The sequence below is a fragment of the Molothrus aeneus genome, chromosome 1 (assembly GCF_037042795.1).
Source record: "Molothrus aeneus isolate 106 chromosome 1, BPBGC_Maene_1.0, whole genome shotgun sequence".
NCBI classification, from domain to species: Eukaryota; Metazoa; Chordata; class Aves; order Passeriformes; family Icteridae; genus Molothrus; species Molothrus aeneus.
The window spans coordinates 32535880-32550571 of NC_089646.1; the positions used below are offsets into that span (position 1 = coordinate 32535880).

Sequence of the window (14692 nt, forward strand, 5' to 3'; positions counted from 1 at the left end):
CCCCAGACATGAAGGTCCTGTAGTGAGCCTTCATTCCAATCCCTCACAGGTTTTTTTCCCTAAAATTACCTTGATCTAGAGACTTCTCCTAGGGGTTTCTGAACAGTTGCAAGGTCACCTCCCAAACTCAGACAATCTGAGCTAATATTTTTTGTACATAATATGGACTCATCTGCTTAGAAAATCTGTGTCATGTGAAACCATTCACAAATGCAAATCAATGCTCTTCCACTTTCCCTACCTGTTCCAAGGAACCAAACTGCCATCATTCAACCTGCATTGCTTCAGCTCCCCTACAACACCCATTTGCCTGCTTCAAACTCAACAGGTTCTCAGTTAGTGTCACATGGTTTCTTATGAAAAAGAAAAAATTATCATCTTAGACACTTCTTCAGAGTCTTTGCTTATCCCAGCCTTTCCTTGGGATTGACCCTAAAATTTAGCACCTAAAGTTGGGGAAGAAACTGTTGTTTTCATCTTCAGAAGGGAGTGCACAAGTCCAGGAACCCACATCACAGATGACAGCTCAAAAAAATATATTATACTTCTTTCCATGGTATTTTTAGTACTTCCTTATATTTTCAAAGGAGAAACTGGCACACGTAGTATCAATCTGTAACACTGCACCACGAGTTTCTTCAGAACAAGAAATACAGCCTTTCTTAATTGCTATGCAGCAGAATCAAAAGCAACAGAAGAACCTGAAGAACTTGTTAGAACAATTCAGGTTTTGGGAAAAGTTAAACAGTGAATTTAAGGAAAACATCGTTTCCTTTGGCACCAGCATACACAGGAGATACCACTGACACAAGTTTCCCATCACATTTGTTTATAATACATTTACAAGTAACCTAATGCTTTGAAAGATTAAATACATGTGTTGCATTCAAGTTACGCACAGATGATAATTACTTAATTATATGTACAAATATTATTTCATTTGTAATTTTATATTAATGCATACCATAAGCACACTCTGCATCTTAACTGCTGGTTTTAGTTTGCCACAAGGTGGCAGAAATTTCAAAGTTAAAATAGATTGTGGTAGGCTATTCCATGAGTTTGGTTTTGTTTGACCCGCTATGACTAGAAAGAGAGGAAGTAAGTTTATGTCACCAGGTTAAAACTTAAGAACCACACAAGTCCTTTTTTTGTGGTAGAGAAGCAAAATTAAATCTTCAGAGTGGTACATCATACAGATTTTAAAAGGAAAAGATGCACAAACAATGATTAAGCAAAACATTAAAAAAATTTTAATGTCTAGATTAAAAGTTGTCAATCACTGAAGATATAGGCAAGCATAAAGTAGGTGGCCTAAATTTCAAAAATACCAAATAAATTATTTTAGGTATGCATATTATGCCTTTTGTGTGTTGGAAGCAGCATTAAATTTTCTAACAAAAAAGTCCTGTATTCTGGTTAGCAGCTACATTTTTTCCCTTGTTATTTTTGCTATGATTGTTTGTTAAGAAACAGACACAAAACAATGAACACTGCAATAGGGCATTACTAAAACATGACTAAAAAAAAAATCATTAAACAGTAACTCCTATCCTCTCCAACTGGCAAATTGACTTTCTGCTCTCCCCAATGAAGTAAATTTCTTCAATTTTCCCATTTTTTAAAATTAATTTACTTTTTATAAAAATGAAAGAAAAGCTGATTAAAAAAACGTTAATTAAGGTGAATTACACTAGACTTTCTTAAAATTCAAGTCTTAATTTATTGTTAAAATGGTGACATGATCAGAAGCAAAGTCACATGTAAAGTCACAACAACATGAACTCCAAAATGTAAGTTAGGTGACAGAAACAACTAAAAAAGATACTTACTGTCTAGCCTGGTCCTTATTGCCATATGTTACATTTACAACTGCAGTCTCCGTGTCAGTGTTCACTAGAAAGGAAAATGCAACAAAAGGAGGGTAAGTTCAGTGTGCATTCACTTCCCACTGCAAATTTAAAAGCAAATTGAGAGTAGAAACAGTACCTTGCTCACAGTTCTCCACAGTTCCATACTGAGCTAACAAACTATCCAGCACCTACAAGAGGCAAAAGAAATTACAGATTTAAATTTCAAAGCAGATTAACAAAACAAAAACGACTCTAAAAACCACCAGAATCTTTTAAATTATTGTAGGAGAATATAGATAATTTAAGACAGCCATTCCAATAAAGAAGAAATTATTATTCTAGGAAGAACAAGCATATATTGCTTTTTTTCTCTCTCATGTCAGAAAATCAGCATTTAAAATTTCATTAATGTGAAAATACAAAGTATAACTTCAGGAAGGCACACTGCACTGTATATTCCAAACCTTGAAAATAAACCTTCAAGTCACCTGTTCTCAGAGTGGGTTAAAGCAGAGGCTGAAAGAATTAGAGCACATATATATCTAACTTTGTCCCTCTTTGGAGTTATTGGGGTTTTTCCTCCCAACACACTTAGGTTGTACATAAAAGTGTTGTTCTCCTCCTTAGTGGGGAATTGTCTGTATGGAGAAGGTAACAAGAATAACCAGCACATAAAGAGCTGTTTCACAATTATTTTGACAGATTTCTCAAAGATCACCATGCCAGAGGAACCACGCACAACAGTATCTTCACCATTATTTGAAAGTCACAATTAATTTTTCCTTCAGTAGAAAGCTGGGGAGAAACAGATAAATGTATGTGACAAGGGGCAAAAGAAATCTAAATTAAGTAGTTGTATTTTGCATAGTTTTATTCTTGTCAAATGGAGGATGAAGAAGGGGAAAATACACAAGCTTTGGGGAAAAATCAGGGTGTCAGAGTATTCCAGTAAAAGCATTAACACACCCACAGTTGTACCACATCTAAAATTCACATGGTATAGAGTTTATTTTCTTCCTGGTGAGAAATAATGTTGCAGAAAATGGTGACTCTGGCAGTAACTAGCACAGACATAAGTGCAGCAGCATTGTGGTGTATTGCATCCTAACATTTTGTCTCAATTTTAATTGATGCTGGAAAAGTTCACAATTTACACCAAGTAGTGAAAAAGTAAGCTTGCACTCCCTTCTGTAACCAAAATGACATTTCTTCAGCTAATCTCTTAAGGGGAAATGTAAGTAAGAAAGGGAGGAAACCCCTTAGGGAAAGGATGAAAACAAGGAAGAAAAGATAAAGGAAAGCAGTAGGCATAAAAAAGCATCTGTGCCACTTCCCTTTGCTATAACCAGAAATCCAGTGTGCACAAACCCCCAGTCCCTGAAAATGTAAAACTGTAAAATTCAGACTACATCTTCATGAGATTACAATTCCTAAATTATAATCTATCAATCTACCACATACTTTTACTACAGCTGTATTTTATATGCCAAACCCAAAGACAAATTATATCAGCGCAATTTCCACTCTTTACCACCTACTAAAGTTTAAACTGCACAGAGATGTTTCAAAGGTAACATTTCAAACCAGGTATTTAAAAGGCAATTCAGTGCTCACCAAGTTTGAGAAATGCATTACTGCTTCTAACTGCAGAATTTCCCCATCCTTCTTGTAGAAACTCTAGTAAGTTTTCTTGGCAAGAGTTTTGTTTTCATAGACAAGTTGTTAATTGTCCTCTCATTCTACAAGTAGAGATTAGCCTAGTCTGAGAGTTTCCCTTTTCAATCCCCTAAAAAATAATTTTTCTGCGGCTCCTCGGATCTGACAATTAGAATCTAAGTGAATGTTTGCGCTGAAATTTGCTAAATATTACTGAAGCAGAGATGCTCCAGGGGATTAAAATAAATTAAAAGTCTCTGGAAGATCCTTTTAAGACAATTAAAACACTGGCACAGATGAGTGGGAGAGCTGTGAGGTCTTGCAGGTCTGCAGCTGTACCTCACAGAAGCCAAGAGAGCCACAGCATGAGATTAGAGGAAAACCACCTTCCACAGACTGCTTAAGGGATCCACTGAAACCAGTGGGTGAACAGAATCCCAGGTGGGGTTGGGGATTTAAAACAAGAAAAGCAAAGCTTTTCCTGGCTTAGAGATCCTTTCTGAGATGTTCAGCTGAAATAAGATACCAAAGAGTTCATTAGTCTGATAAAGCAATTCCTTTGTCCCTACAGTATGCCAACACCTGTGCTGCTCTACACCGCAGACCGTGCCACAACATGAGCAAGTGTGCTTAGCTGTGATTATGTTTGAACTGTGCAGACCACCACTCATGGCCACTCTGCCCCCAAAGCTGCATCATTTCAAAACAGAATTTCATTTTCATCCTTATTCATACAGGCAAAGAGCAGTGCTAGAATACCGTATGTACCACAACAGTTTGCTTGGTAATAATTAATCAATGTTTTGTAAGGTATTTCTATATTAAATTTATATTCTGGGCTAGGTATACCCTTATATTGCAAGCCACATATTAAAGTCACCCACCATCTTCACTAATAAATGCTTTAAAGCTGAATCCACACAACTTTTAAAAGACACATTTTCTCTAAAAAGTACTTTCATCATGTTTGTGATCAGTCATCAGAAACTTCTGACCACACTGTCCCTTGCATTTGCTCCCAGGAGCCTAAGAACCCAAAGGCTGCTTTGCTGTTAATGCTGAGGAGCAGCCTAGAATGGCACATACAGCATCACACCCCCTCTCCAGCAAGAGTTCTCCACTTATGCTGCTCCTTAATCCTCTTCTGATCCATTTCAGTCAGAGACAGTGTCCATCTGGGCTTTAATCCAAGTGATTTGGGTTCCCATGTTTTTAAAAGAGTTGCTTTACTGAACAGATTTATGAGAAGTTTCCTCAAAGGATTGAAGCTTGCTTTAACCAAATTGAGAAACAATCCTCTTTGGTCAAAGACACTTATTCTCTATGGCACTGTCTTCAGGAGAAACTTGAATTTTCATCACCATCAGCCTCATGCAGCAGGACTTTAGGTGTGATCAACACTGCAGAGGTAGCCTTTTAACTAAAAATGCACTAGTACAAAAGTTTCAGCAGCAGTTGGGGTATGTGTGAGTGAGTGTGAGGAGCAAGCTTCATGGGTGAGAACACTTTTAACTGAACCAGCTGATCCAATTGGGAAAAGTCATTGCAGTCATATTCAAAGCCAGATCCTCTCTTGTAACTCACTTTCAAAACACAGAACTCAATTCCTGCACGTGTTTCTTGCTTTACTGCAGCAGTCAGTTTCTATTCACATCTTTCATTTCTTCATATGTCTCTCACTATCTTTTCCCTCTCCCCAAATTTTTCTCTCTAGCCCAAAGCCCATAGTTCTGCTGCAAAACAAACATGTTTTGTTTGAACTGCTCTTCCGTAACACTCTTCGTGTACAGCCTTGTTGGGCAATCAGAACAAAATTCAAAGCCAAGTTGGTGGTGCAGCAGCAATTCTGATGAGCAGCTGAAAAGTTTATTTGTACAAATATTTAATCTAAGCTAGAAAAAAAAAGGTCTTTCCTTTTCTTGAGCTCTCCTTCTAGCAGTTGTCTAAATTGGGTCTCCTGCTCTTGTTATAGCACAGATGTCTCTCTCACAAAAAGCTGCAGTCTTATACTGTGGACTTTCATTCATCAGGCTCTAAAAGCCAATTCTGACTTCATTATAAACAGCCTTACCCTACACCAAGCCCCACAAATCAAGGCTGCTTTGCATGGGAAAAAAAAGGAAGGAAACATTACTCTTCAGTGAAACCGAGAGCTTGATGCACACGTTAAAATACCGCAGCTCTTGTACAGATTTCACAGGTTTAGAAGTAGCACTTTTGAACAAATCAGAGCAGTTTTCTGCACTTTCAGAACAGACTATTTTATACACATCATCTCATAGTGCTGTAGGACTTCTGCTGCACACTGTAAGGAAATTAGTCTGAAGACATCTGGTCTGTAAGCACAGTTATCCATACAGTTTCTCTTTCACACATGCACTTTGCGACAGGAACGTCACAGTGGTGCTGGAGAACCTGAAGTTATTTTCTCCTCTCATGTAGACCAAATCCATTAGACCACCACCACCCCCTTGTTTCCATGACTCCTGCGTCATGTTGACAAGGAATTAAAATTAGACAACACAACCAAAATCATAAATAGCAGAGGCTAAAAGAGACAGAAGTATTAGGGCAATTCAGTTGAAAAACCACATAGAAATGTTTGGCTGCAAAGACTTTGAATGTACAATGTGATTTAACAAATAAACAATTTTGATTTAATGGAGGGGGGGTGTGAAGGAAAACAAAAGAGCCAGGTAAGGAAAGGAGGATGTGGGTGGGTAAAGAGCAGTGCTGATATCACAGATACTGAGATACTGAGCCTGGCTGAACCAAGAATGCCAGCTGCATACTTTCTTGATACACCTAAGGCCAAAAAAAAAAAAAAAAAACCCACACACAAAAAAAAAAAATCACAAAAAAACCCTCATAAAAACAAACAAACAAAAAAAAAGCACAAACAAAAAACCACAAAACAACAACAAAAAAATCACCATAATGCCATTTTCCATTAATTATATTAATTGAGCCTAACTGGTCTGATGTGGTCCCCACCAGGCCCTGGTGTACTAAAATTTGCAGTACAGCAGGAGCAGACCTGGCATTTTGTGACTTGGAGGTGTGATATTACCTTGGCAGAGGTGCTGCTCCTCTCACAGCCACATCAGCTGCCAACAACAGACCATGGCAAAAAGGCTTCTCAAAGCACCTTCAGTTTGGCATTATTTTTGGTTGGTAGAAAAAAATCAATATTGCCAACAAGGATCCCAGCTAGCATGGCTTTAGAAGGAAAATTAAACTGAAGAAGACCCTAATAAATTCCTGAGGGTTATTTTTGAAAGGTGTAACTTGGATAACACTGCATTGCCTGAATGGAGACTCTGGTGGACAGGTGAACTCAGCTCCAGGTCACCCAGTGCATCTCCCAGCCTGGGCAGCCTCTCTGCATCACTGCCACCCCTCCACACCCCACACATAGTGACTTTGCCCACTTTCACCAAAAAGGTCAGAGGATGCTGCTTCCTGTTCCATGCAAAGAGCATGGACATGGAATACCCAATTCAGTCTGCCAGGACACAGTTATTTTTCCAAAGCCTCGTGAAGGCATTTGAATAGGCAAAGCCAGTCTGCAATGGCTCAATGCGCTGCAGCGTGTGGTGATGGTGTTTTTCATCTTGTAGGCCCTCCAAAACCCAGTTTACTGTCTCATGAAACCATGACCATAGTCTGGAAGAATCAGAAAAATAAGCCTGGAAGCTGCTGAAGTCATTGTTTGCACACACCAGAAAGGCAGTGCCTGAAAACAATAACTCTGGCTTATTTACCACATCCCATACAAACCCTGGAGTGAATTCTTCTCCTGGGAACTTACAGTTACATCCAAATGTTCAAAACTAATAATAAGTTTACCCTATAATACAATTCTGTTTAGGTGGCATTACCAGGGTTTTAAGAATGTAATGCTGAACCACAGAGAACAAAGACAAAATTGTCAAAGGAATTACTAATTGAGTGACCAATTTGGACACCAAGGGCTTGATTTTCCATAGTGCTCAGCACGTCTGTGTGTTCAAAGGGCAGCTTCAATGCCACTTCTGGTAGTAAGGGGAACACAGCACTTCTGCAGGAAGGACCTCAGGCTCATCACAAGACAAGCTGGAGGCACTGTTAGCAACTAATAGCAACTTCTGCTTAGGGAGGGTAGCCCAGCACCAGAGACCAGAACGTGCAGGATTCAGTTTGCCATGGCAACAAATTCAATTCCCCCTAACCAAAAGGGTTTGTCTTCCTCAAAGCCCTCGACTTGCTACCAAATTAAGAAAGTGTGTGGTGAATAACTGGGTCACAGCTCTCATGGACTGCTCATCTCCACTGCACAGGCTGGACTTGTTGGTGACAGCAGAGCCACCCTCTGGCCCCAGCCAATGGCCCTCCCTACAGGGCTAAGAGCAAACACCAGGTCCCCATTTACCTTGCTGTCACTGTAGGACTTCTGAAATGCTCAATTAAAAGGAATAAGGAGGTAAGGGATGTTGTGGACTATTTCAATTTCAGTGTTTTGAATTAAGCAAAACATAGAAGGCAACTGAAAATAGGTCTCAGGTAGAGCATCATGTGCAACTGTGAGTACAACTATTATACCTAACTCCACATACCACATGTGTTTAAGCATTTCCAGATAATACTGCTGGGCCATTTAAATTGTTATATATATACACACACAACCCCTGTATATTAAAAAGGTAAAGGAAAGAGAGGGCTGGGTGCTTTAAAACCACACTAATATGAAATAACATTTAAAAGTACCTGCCTTGAATCTGCTAAGTCAGAAATTGCTTAAAGTATAATTACTATGATTTACCAATAGAAGGTTGGTTTCTAAAAAAAAATAGGAATCCAACAAGTATAAGCAACATGATAAATCATTACAGATAACATCAGTATCAAAACTCCCTCCCTCTCCTTTTTTCTAAAAAAATAACTCATACAATAGGAAAATTCACTGAGAGACTATTCTAATAAAGCTCTGAAAATAGAAGAAATTTCAAAAGAAATTTTCAGGCTACAAGATTAGCCCAGGTGCTGAACACAACACACAAAAATTCTCATGTGCTTTCATGTTCCCACATTACACCCTAAGCTGGAAATAGTCTCTTTAATATCTGATAAGGAAGAAAGGTTAGTGTGCATTATGCTAAAGATGCATGAGATGGAGAAAGAAAAATCTTAGTATCAAGGCTGACAAATGGCATTAAATGGTCTGCAAGGCTAAAAAAAGTACTTGAGACATGTTTAAGAGAAAAGCAAAAAACTCACTTATTAGATGCATGGGTGGCCTCCTTCACAAAGAGATTAAAGGGAGCAGGATAACTCAGTTTGGAAAGGAGTGAGAGGGAAAATGATACAGGTATTATGAAATAACGAATCATGTAGAGATGGCCAAATTGGCAGCTTGTATTCACCCTTCATCTAAATTAAATGAAAACAAGTTTGAAAACACAGAGAATAAGTATTTATGCAATATTATCTGAATACAATTAAGCACCTCACAATATCTGCTACAATACTTAATTAATCTCCCCTCTCTTCACACTAAAGGTGTAACTTCAAGAGCAGTTTCAGATAACGCTGGAGTTTATGAACCAGGTTAACACTAATGCTAATGCTCTTGATTCAGGACCCATCCTTCTTTCCAGAAAATTAAAAAGCACTGTCACACTGATTGGTCCTTAAAGGCAGGAGCTGCTGTTTTATGGAGCTAATCCCCATTCCCAGTAGCTCCTTGTGGGCACTGTTGGGGCCCCCTCCTCCTCGGGCAGACGGGCTACCAGGACATTTCTGCGGCTCGGCGTGAGGGAGGGATCACATGCCGGGCTGGCAGATGGGTGTTGTGAAACGTAGTAGGATGCAGCAGCAATGCTAGCTCATGTTCATCTGCCTCCTCTCCAACTGGGGAGGCCAGCTTAAGTAGAAACACTCTCCACTACTTCTACGATGTCATTTGTAGTTTGCCAAAGGGAAAGGAAAAAAAGTTTTAAAAGCATTACTATCCACTGAACACTCATTGCCCAACTCTGATTAAATGATAGACTACACAAAAGCAAGGGAACCAGCAAATCTTAAAGGAATGTTTGGAAAAGACACTGGGATAAAGGATGATTTTTCTGCTTTACTCACAGGGCTATACCAAGATACAGTCGGTGCCTTATTGGCAGTTTTGACACTTTCCTGTGAAGGCACCAAGCACTGGTCTCCATCAGGAGGGCTGTGGCTCAGCCTGGCAGTGCAAGCTGCCATGTCCTGCTCTAGGCCATGAAAACTAGAACAGAAACACCTATGTTTTTTCCTGTCCCCTTCAACCTTTCAGTCCTCTCAATTTTGCTACCTCCATGTCATTACAGAAAATGTGTTCTTTTTAATAGCGAGCTTTAGCAAGGAAAATTGTATTTCTCCTATACACTTTATTCTCTTTTGTCTGTGTGTGCAAAAATAGCATTTTTAAAAGCTATTTTCTGTATCTATTTAAAAGTCTTGATGCCACTTCATTACTGCTCTACAAGGCTGGTGCTAGCCTGATATTTTTAGTTTCAGCACAATAATAGTTTGTGCATTCAAAAAATGCCTTCTGTAAAGCTGGAATCCTGCAATTATAACAAATATCTGTCAGACTAAAAAAAAAAAATCAATTTTCAAATAATCTTTTGGAACCTATCAACAATTACAAATTCCAAGAAATCTCTCCACAAGGGCACAGGCATAATTTCAAGAAGAGGCCACATGTACGAAAAGTGTTCCCTCTGGTACAGATATGACTGTGCTTTGTAGAAACAGAGCCAAGCCAGAGCTTGATACCAGGGAAGTCTTTCCTGGGAAGGTTGTCCTATATTTTAAGAATTTTTGCTAAGGTCTGCTTGCAACTATCCAAAAATTATAGAGGGAATCACGGAGGAAAATCCTATAAATGGATTTAGTTCACAGATTAATGCAGATAAAAAGGCAGTATATTATAACTCAGATGGAAATCACGTCTGAGACATTCCCTCTATTGTGCACAAGATGCAAAATGACAAGCTTTCAGGAAAAAGATAAGTCCTTAACAACCACTTCATGAATATCTTGAATCTCTTTATAACCAGGAAAAACTATAAAAAGATTGAAGCATTTTTCTGGAGCTATAAGATTGCCCTTCTCCCTTTTTGAAATGGTCATCCATAGGATGCATGCCGTGCCTTCGGCTTCCCAGCAGATCTACTGAGGACAGCGCTGCTGTGGACCAGAGGTGTAGGTTTGGCCTCTAAGCAATGAGGCTCTGACAGACAAGGGACTGCTGAAGGGAGGGAGCTGTTATTTGCATTTACAGAAGCTTCCAGGCACATGGGTGCTGGATATCCTCATCCAAAACTTTCCCTGAAGCCATCAGTGCACACCATGTACTTCACTTCCCTAGACAGGCTGGCATGACCAAACTCCTGCCCCTGAGTGCAGACCATCAGTAGCTGTCCTATAACTCACAGGGCAGCCCAGTTACCCAAACAGTTGTAACAGTTATACCTGAAATTACACAAGTCAATCCCCCAATCCCCACAGCTAGAGAAGACTTTTCCCCTTTTTTTTTTTAACCCACCTCTCCTAGTTTGTGTGGCTGTTTCCAGGGAAAGGGGAGGAAAGAGGGCAACCTGACCTAGTCCCCACTGTGAGGGCTGGGCACTGAAAAAAAAGTGGATAGGAGTTGCAGGCAAGACTCAAGAACTGAAGCCTGGGATCAAACAGAAGCAAAAATTATATACACTTTATAACGTGGAGTGATCCTGGTGGAACAAGTACACCACCTTCAAGTGCTTGAGTTACTGAGCTGCAAAACTGAATGGAAATAAAATCCACAGTAAAGGTTTCCACAGTGCTAGCACAGAGATGAAAGCTTTGCAAACAACAACAATTACATGCCGCCAAAGCCTTCAGACTCCAAAAACATGAACCTTGGAGCAAAGGGGAAACATGGGTTTTTTGAGTGCAGAAAATTTCTCTAATAAAACATGCAATCTAGTGGCTACCTAATCACTCAGTCATCAAAATTAAAGTGTTCATATTTTAAACACTCAAAACCAAGTTACTAAATCCCCCTTAAAGTTAAAGAAATATTATAATGAAATTCTGTTGAACACAAATTTACCAAAATCTGTGAGATTTTCCAGTCTACCTTAAAGAATCCTGGAATTAAGGCAAACTCATGCACTAATCTGACAGGTAAGGTTTAAGAGGATGTTTACAAATAGCCACAAATTTTTGAATGCAATTATCTAAACTAGAAATTAAGATTTCAAGAGATGCTCTATGTTAATATCATTTGACCTATATGTAGTAAAACAAAACAATTCAGAGTGTGAATGCTGAATATTAGCTGACAGCTTATGAACTGTGAATTACTTTTAAGAGTCAGTTTTGAAGGAGCAGTCAAATGAAAAGTAAGATCACTGGAACAATTCAAGTGAAAGGGCCACAATCAAATGAGTTAATTATAGCTAGGGTGTAAGAGTGATCTTCACTTCCATCTCCTTGCATTCAGGGCCTTCTACAAAGTAGTGAGCTTTCCATTTGCAGAATGTATTCAGTCCCCAGCAAGCTCTCAAATGTTGAAGCTTATTGTTCAACCACATTATTAATAGAATTAGAATGTTTTCTCTAATTTTAAAGGGAAAACAAAAGAAATGCAATCACAATGAGGCAAGTTTACACTGTTGCACTCACTCTGCAGTAATTATTACTCTGTAGTTGTACAGATCTGAAAAAACCTACCCTCACTCCTTACAAGCATTGGGATTCATAGAGGAAAAGGGGAATATTAAATAATGTGGATGATATAAGGTTTTGAGGTGTTTGCTGTTCTTTTATTCAGCAGAATTGTCCTTTGCAAAAGTCATCCTTGAGCGAGGATCTGAGCAGTTTGGTTACACCAGACTAGACTGATACACTTGGTCTTAAGAAAAACCCATCAACACAAACCTGCTGTTTTCCAGAAGCCTGGACTCAGTTTTGATGCAAGCTCCTTCTTATGCTCTGAACAGGCACTGCAAATATTTGAATAAGTGGCCCAAGTTGTGTTTCATTGCTGCTCCATAAGTAGCTGCACAAGCCATCCTCTGCTCAAAGTACTGTAACTCTCTACAGCAATGTTTCCCTGAACATTAATAAAAACAATCTGTAGCAGTAAAATTTAAGAGTAAAGGTGAAGAATACTGCACAGCATGGAGAAGTTGTATGCCATTTACCACTTTCACATTTACTGTACAACAAACTATGTTCCCTTGTCAAAACAACTCCTTCTCCTTAAAAAAACTTTAAATTTAAATTTTTTGACATTTAAAAAGCCAGCACTGTTTAAAATAAGGGAAGTAGGAGTGTAAATCCCAGTATACGCCTGTATGAATGCACACTTCATTCTGATTTTTCACTGATTCATAGCTAAATACTCAACTCAACAGAAGGGGAATAAGATTTTTAGGCACTGAGGGAAAGAGTACTTCAGTGCTTTGCTCTTGACATGGAAAGAAAGAGGAGGCGGTGTAAGAGGAACTAAGAAATCTTGGTTATTCGCCTGTTGAATATTTAGGGAGCCACAGATCTTGAAATCCTTGCTCATGGCATCTGGATAAGAATGAACATTCTATTCAGAGCTAAGGATAGCAAGAAGATGCAGAGAGCAGTAGTAGAAGACTGCTAGAACAGGGGAAAGCTTTATTTTGAAGCATTAGAGGCATGCATGAGCTCAGCAGCTGTGCATGACAAGCAGCACCAAACCAGGGTAGTCCAGAGAGCCTGCAGGTGTAGCCAAGGGCTGCCTGGACAGCAAAATGCAGAGCAGGCAGCTGAAGGAAGTGTAGCCTAGCTGGGAGGCTGGATGGACACCAGGACCAGTGGCCAGCCATTGCCAAGTCTCCAGGGGATGGAGGTGAACAGTGAGGCAGCAGTGGTGGGGAGGGACTTCTGAGGGAACTTGATCTGTGCCTTGTAGGAAAGGACATCAATGAAGTCTCCAGCTATTGTGGAAGCAGTAAGTTCTAGAGGTGCTTGCAAAATGAGGAGCATAATGAAAGCCATCCAAAAAAATCTCAACAGCAGCATTTAGGGACAAGCTGCATCATAACCAGGTCAGGGAAGAGAGCAAATAGGGAGATCAGGATCCCAGGTCAGAGGCCACACAAGAGCAGCTTACCAGTGCAAGGGAACATAGGATGAACAAAAACAAGAAGGATGGAGAAACACAGTAGCAGAAGCCTTAGAAGTCACCTAATACACACTCCCTTACAACCACATATCCTTACACATACCACATCCCCTGATGCTTGGTTTCAGGGAGATAGAAATAGCTCAGCACGCTTAAACAGTCTTATATCAGAAGCCATGAAGCTAGAAGACACAAGACAACAGTGACAACACAATTTTCATCACCCAGATACTTGAAAGCAAGGGAGCAGGATGGAGAATCAGAAGCATGACAGACAAGACCCTGTAATAAACACAGCAGAGCTGTGCTCAGCACCAAGGTACTCTGAGATGGTCTTCATACATGAGTCAACTGAATAAAGGTGGGCCTGGTTGCACATATTCTGCTATAAAGAAAGGTTCTTAAATTATGAGCAAAGACCACAAGACGCAGAGCACAGCATCCCAGAGGAGATGAGAAATATTTAAATGCCAAGAAAATAAATGCAAAAGCCCAAACCACCCTCTTCCCCTGTGAAACTAGAAGCAAACTTCCCAATAAGCAACGAGAATGTGTCAAACTCTAAAAAAAGTCATGGACATTGAATGTGGAGAACAGGCTTCTGCACCAGCACAGCTCCTGGAAGCACTACAAGCAGTGCCTTTCTGCTGACTTACTGCTCCAAACTGCACTGCAGGAGAAGCTGAGGACATCACAGGGTTTCTTTACTTTAAAAAGAGAAAATGCTCCATGCATTGGAGACCCTTTACTGACATTTAATATCTTCGACTTTAAATGAATATGAGAGTTTCAGGCTAACAGGCTGCCATATTGTCCCCTCCAGGACATCACAACATCCCTGGCAGCAGGGCTGACAACACTTCAGGAGCTGCTGCCAGGCACAGAGGCAAGCTTAGAAACCTGAACACCCTTGGCTAGAATTTAAAGTCTAAACACTCTGTACCACCCCAAAAATACATGCAAGCATTTGGCCATTCTGCCACATAGCAACAGTAAAATCACTTTTCCCTCTGCTTATTTG

At 39.7% G+C, this 14692-nt stretch overlaps 1 protein-coding gene across 1 annotated transcript in view; it reads right to left on the reverse strand.

The window, feature by feature from the left end:
- Nucleotides 1-14692, reverse strand: part of IGF2BP3 (insulin like growth factor 2 mRNA binding protein 3) — a 112289-nt gene that overhangs the window by 41005 nt on the left and 56592 nt on the right. Inside the window, exons 4-5 of the mRNA XM_066554555.1 lie at nt 1990-2041; nt 1833-1896 (exon numbers count right to left, since the gene is read on the reverse strand). Coding sequence (XP_066410652.1) covers nt 1833-1896; nt 1990-2041 — 116 coding nt within the window. The remainder of the gene's footprint in view (nt 1-1832; nt 1897-1989; nt 2042-14692) is intronic.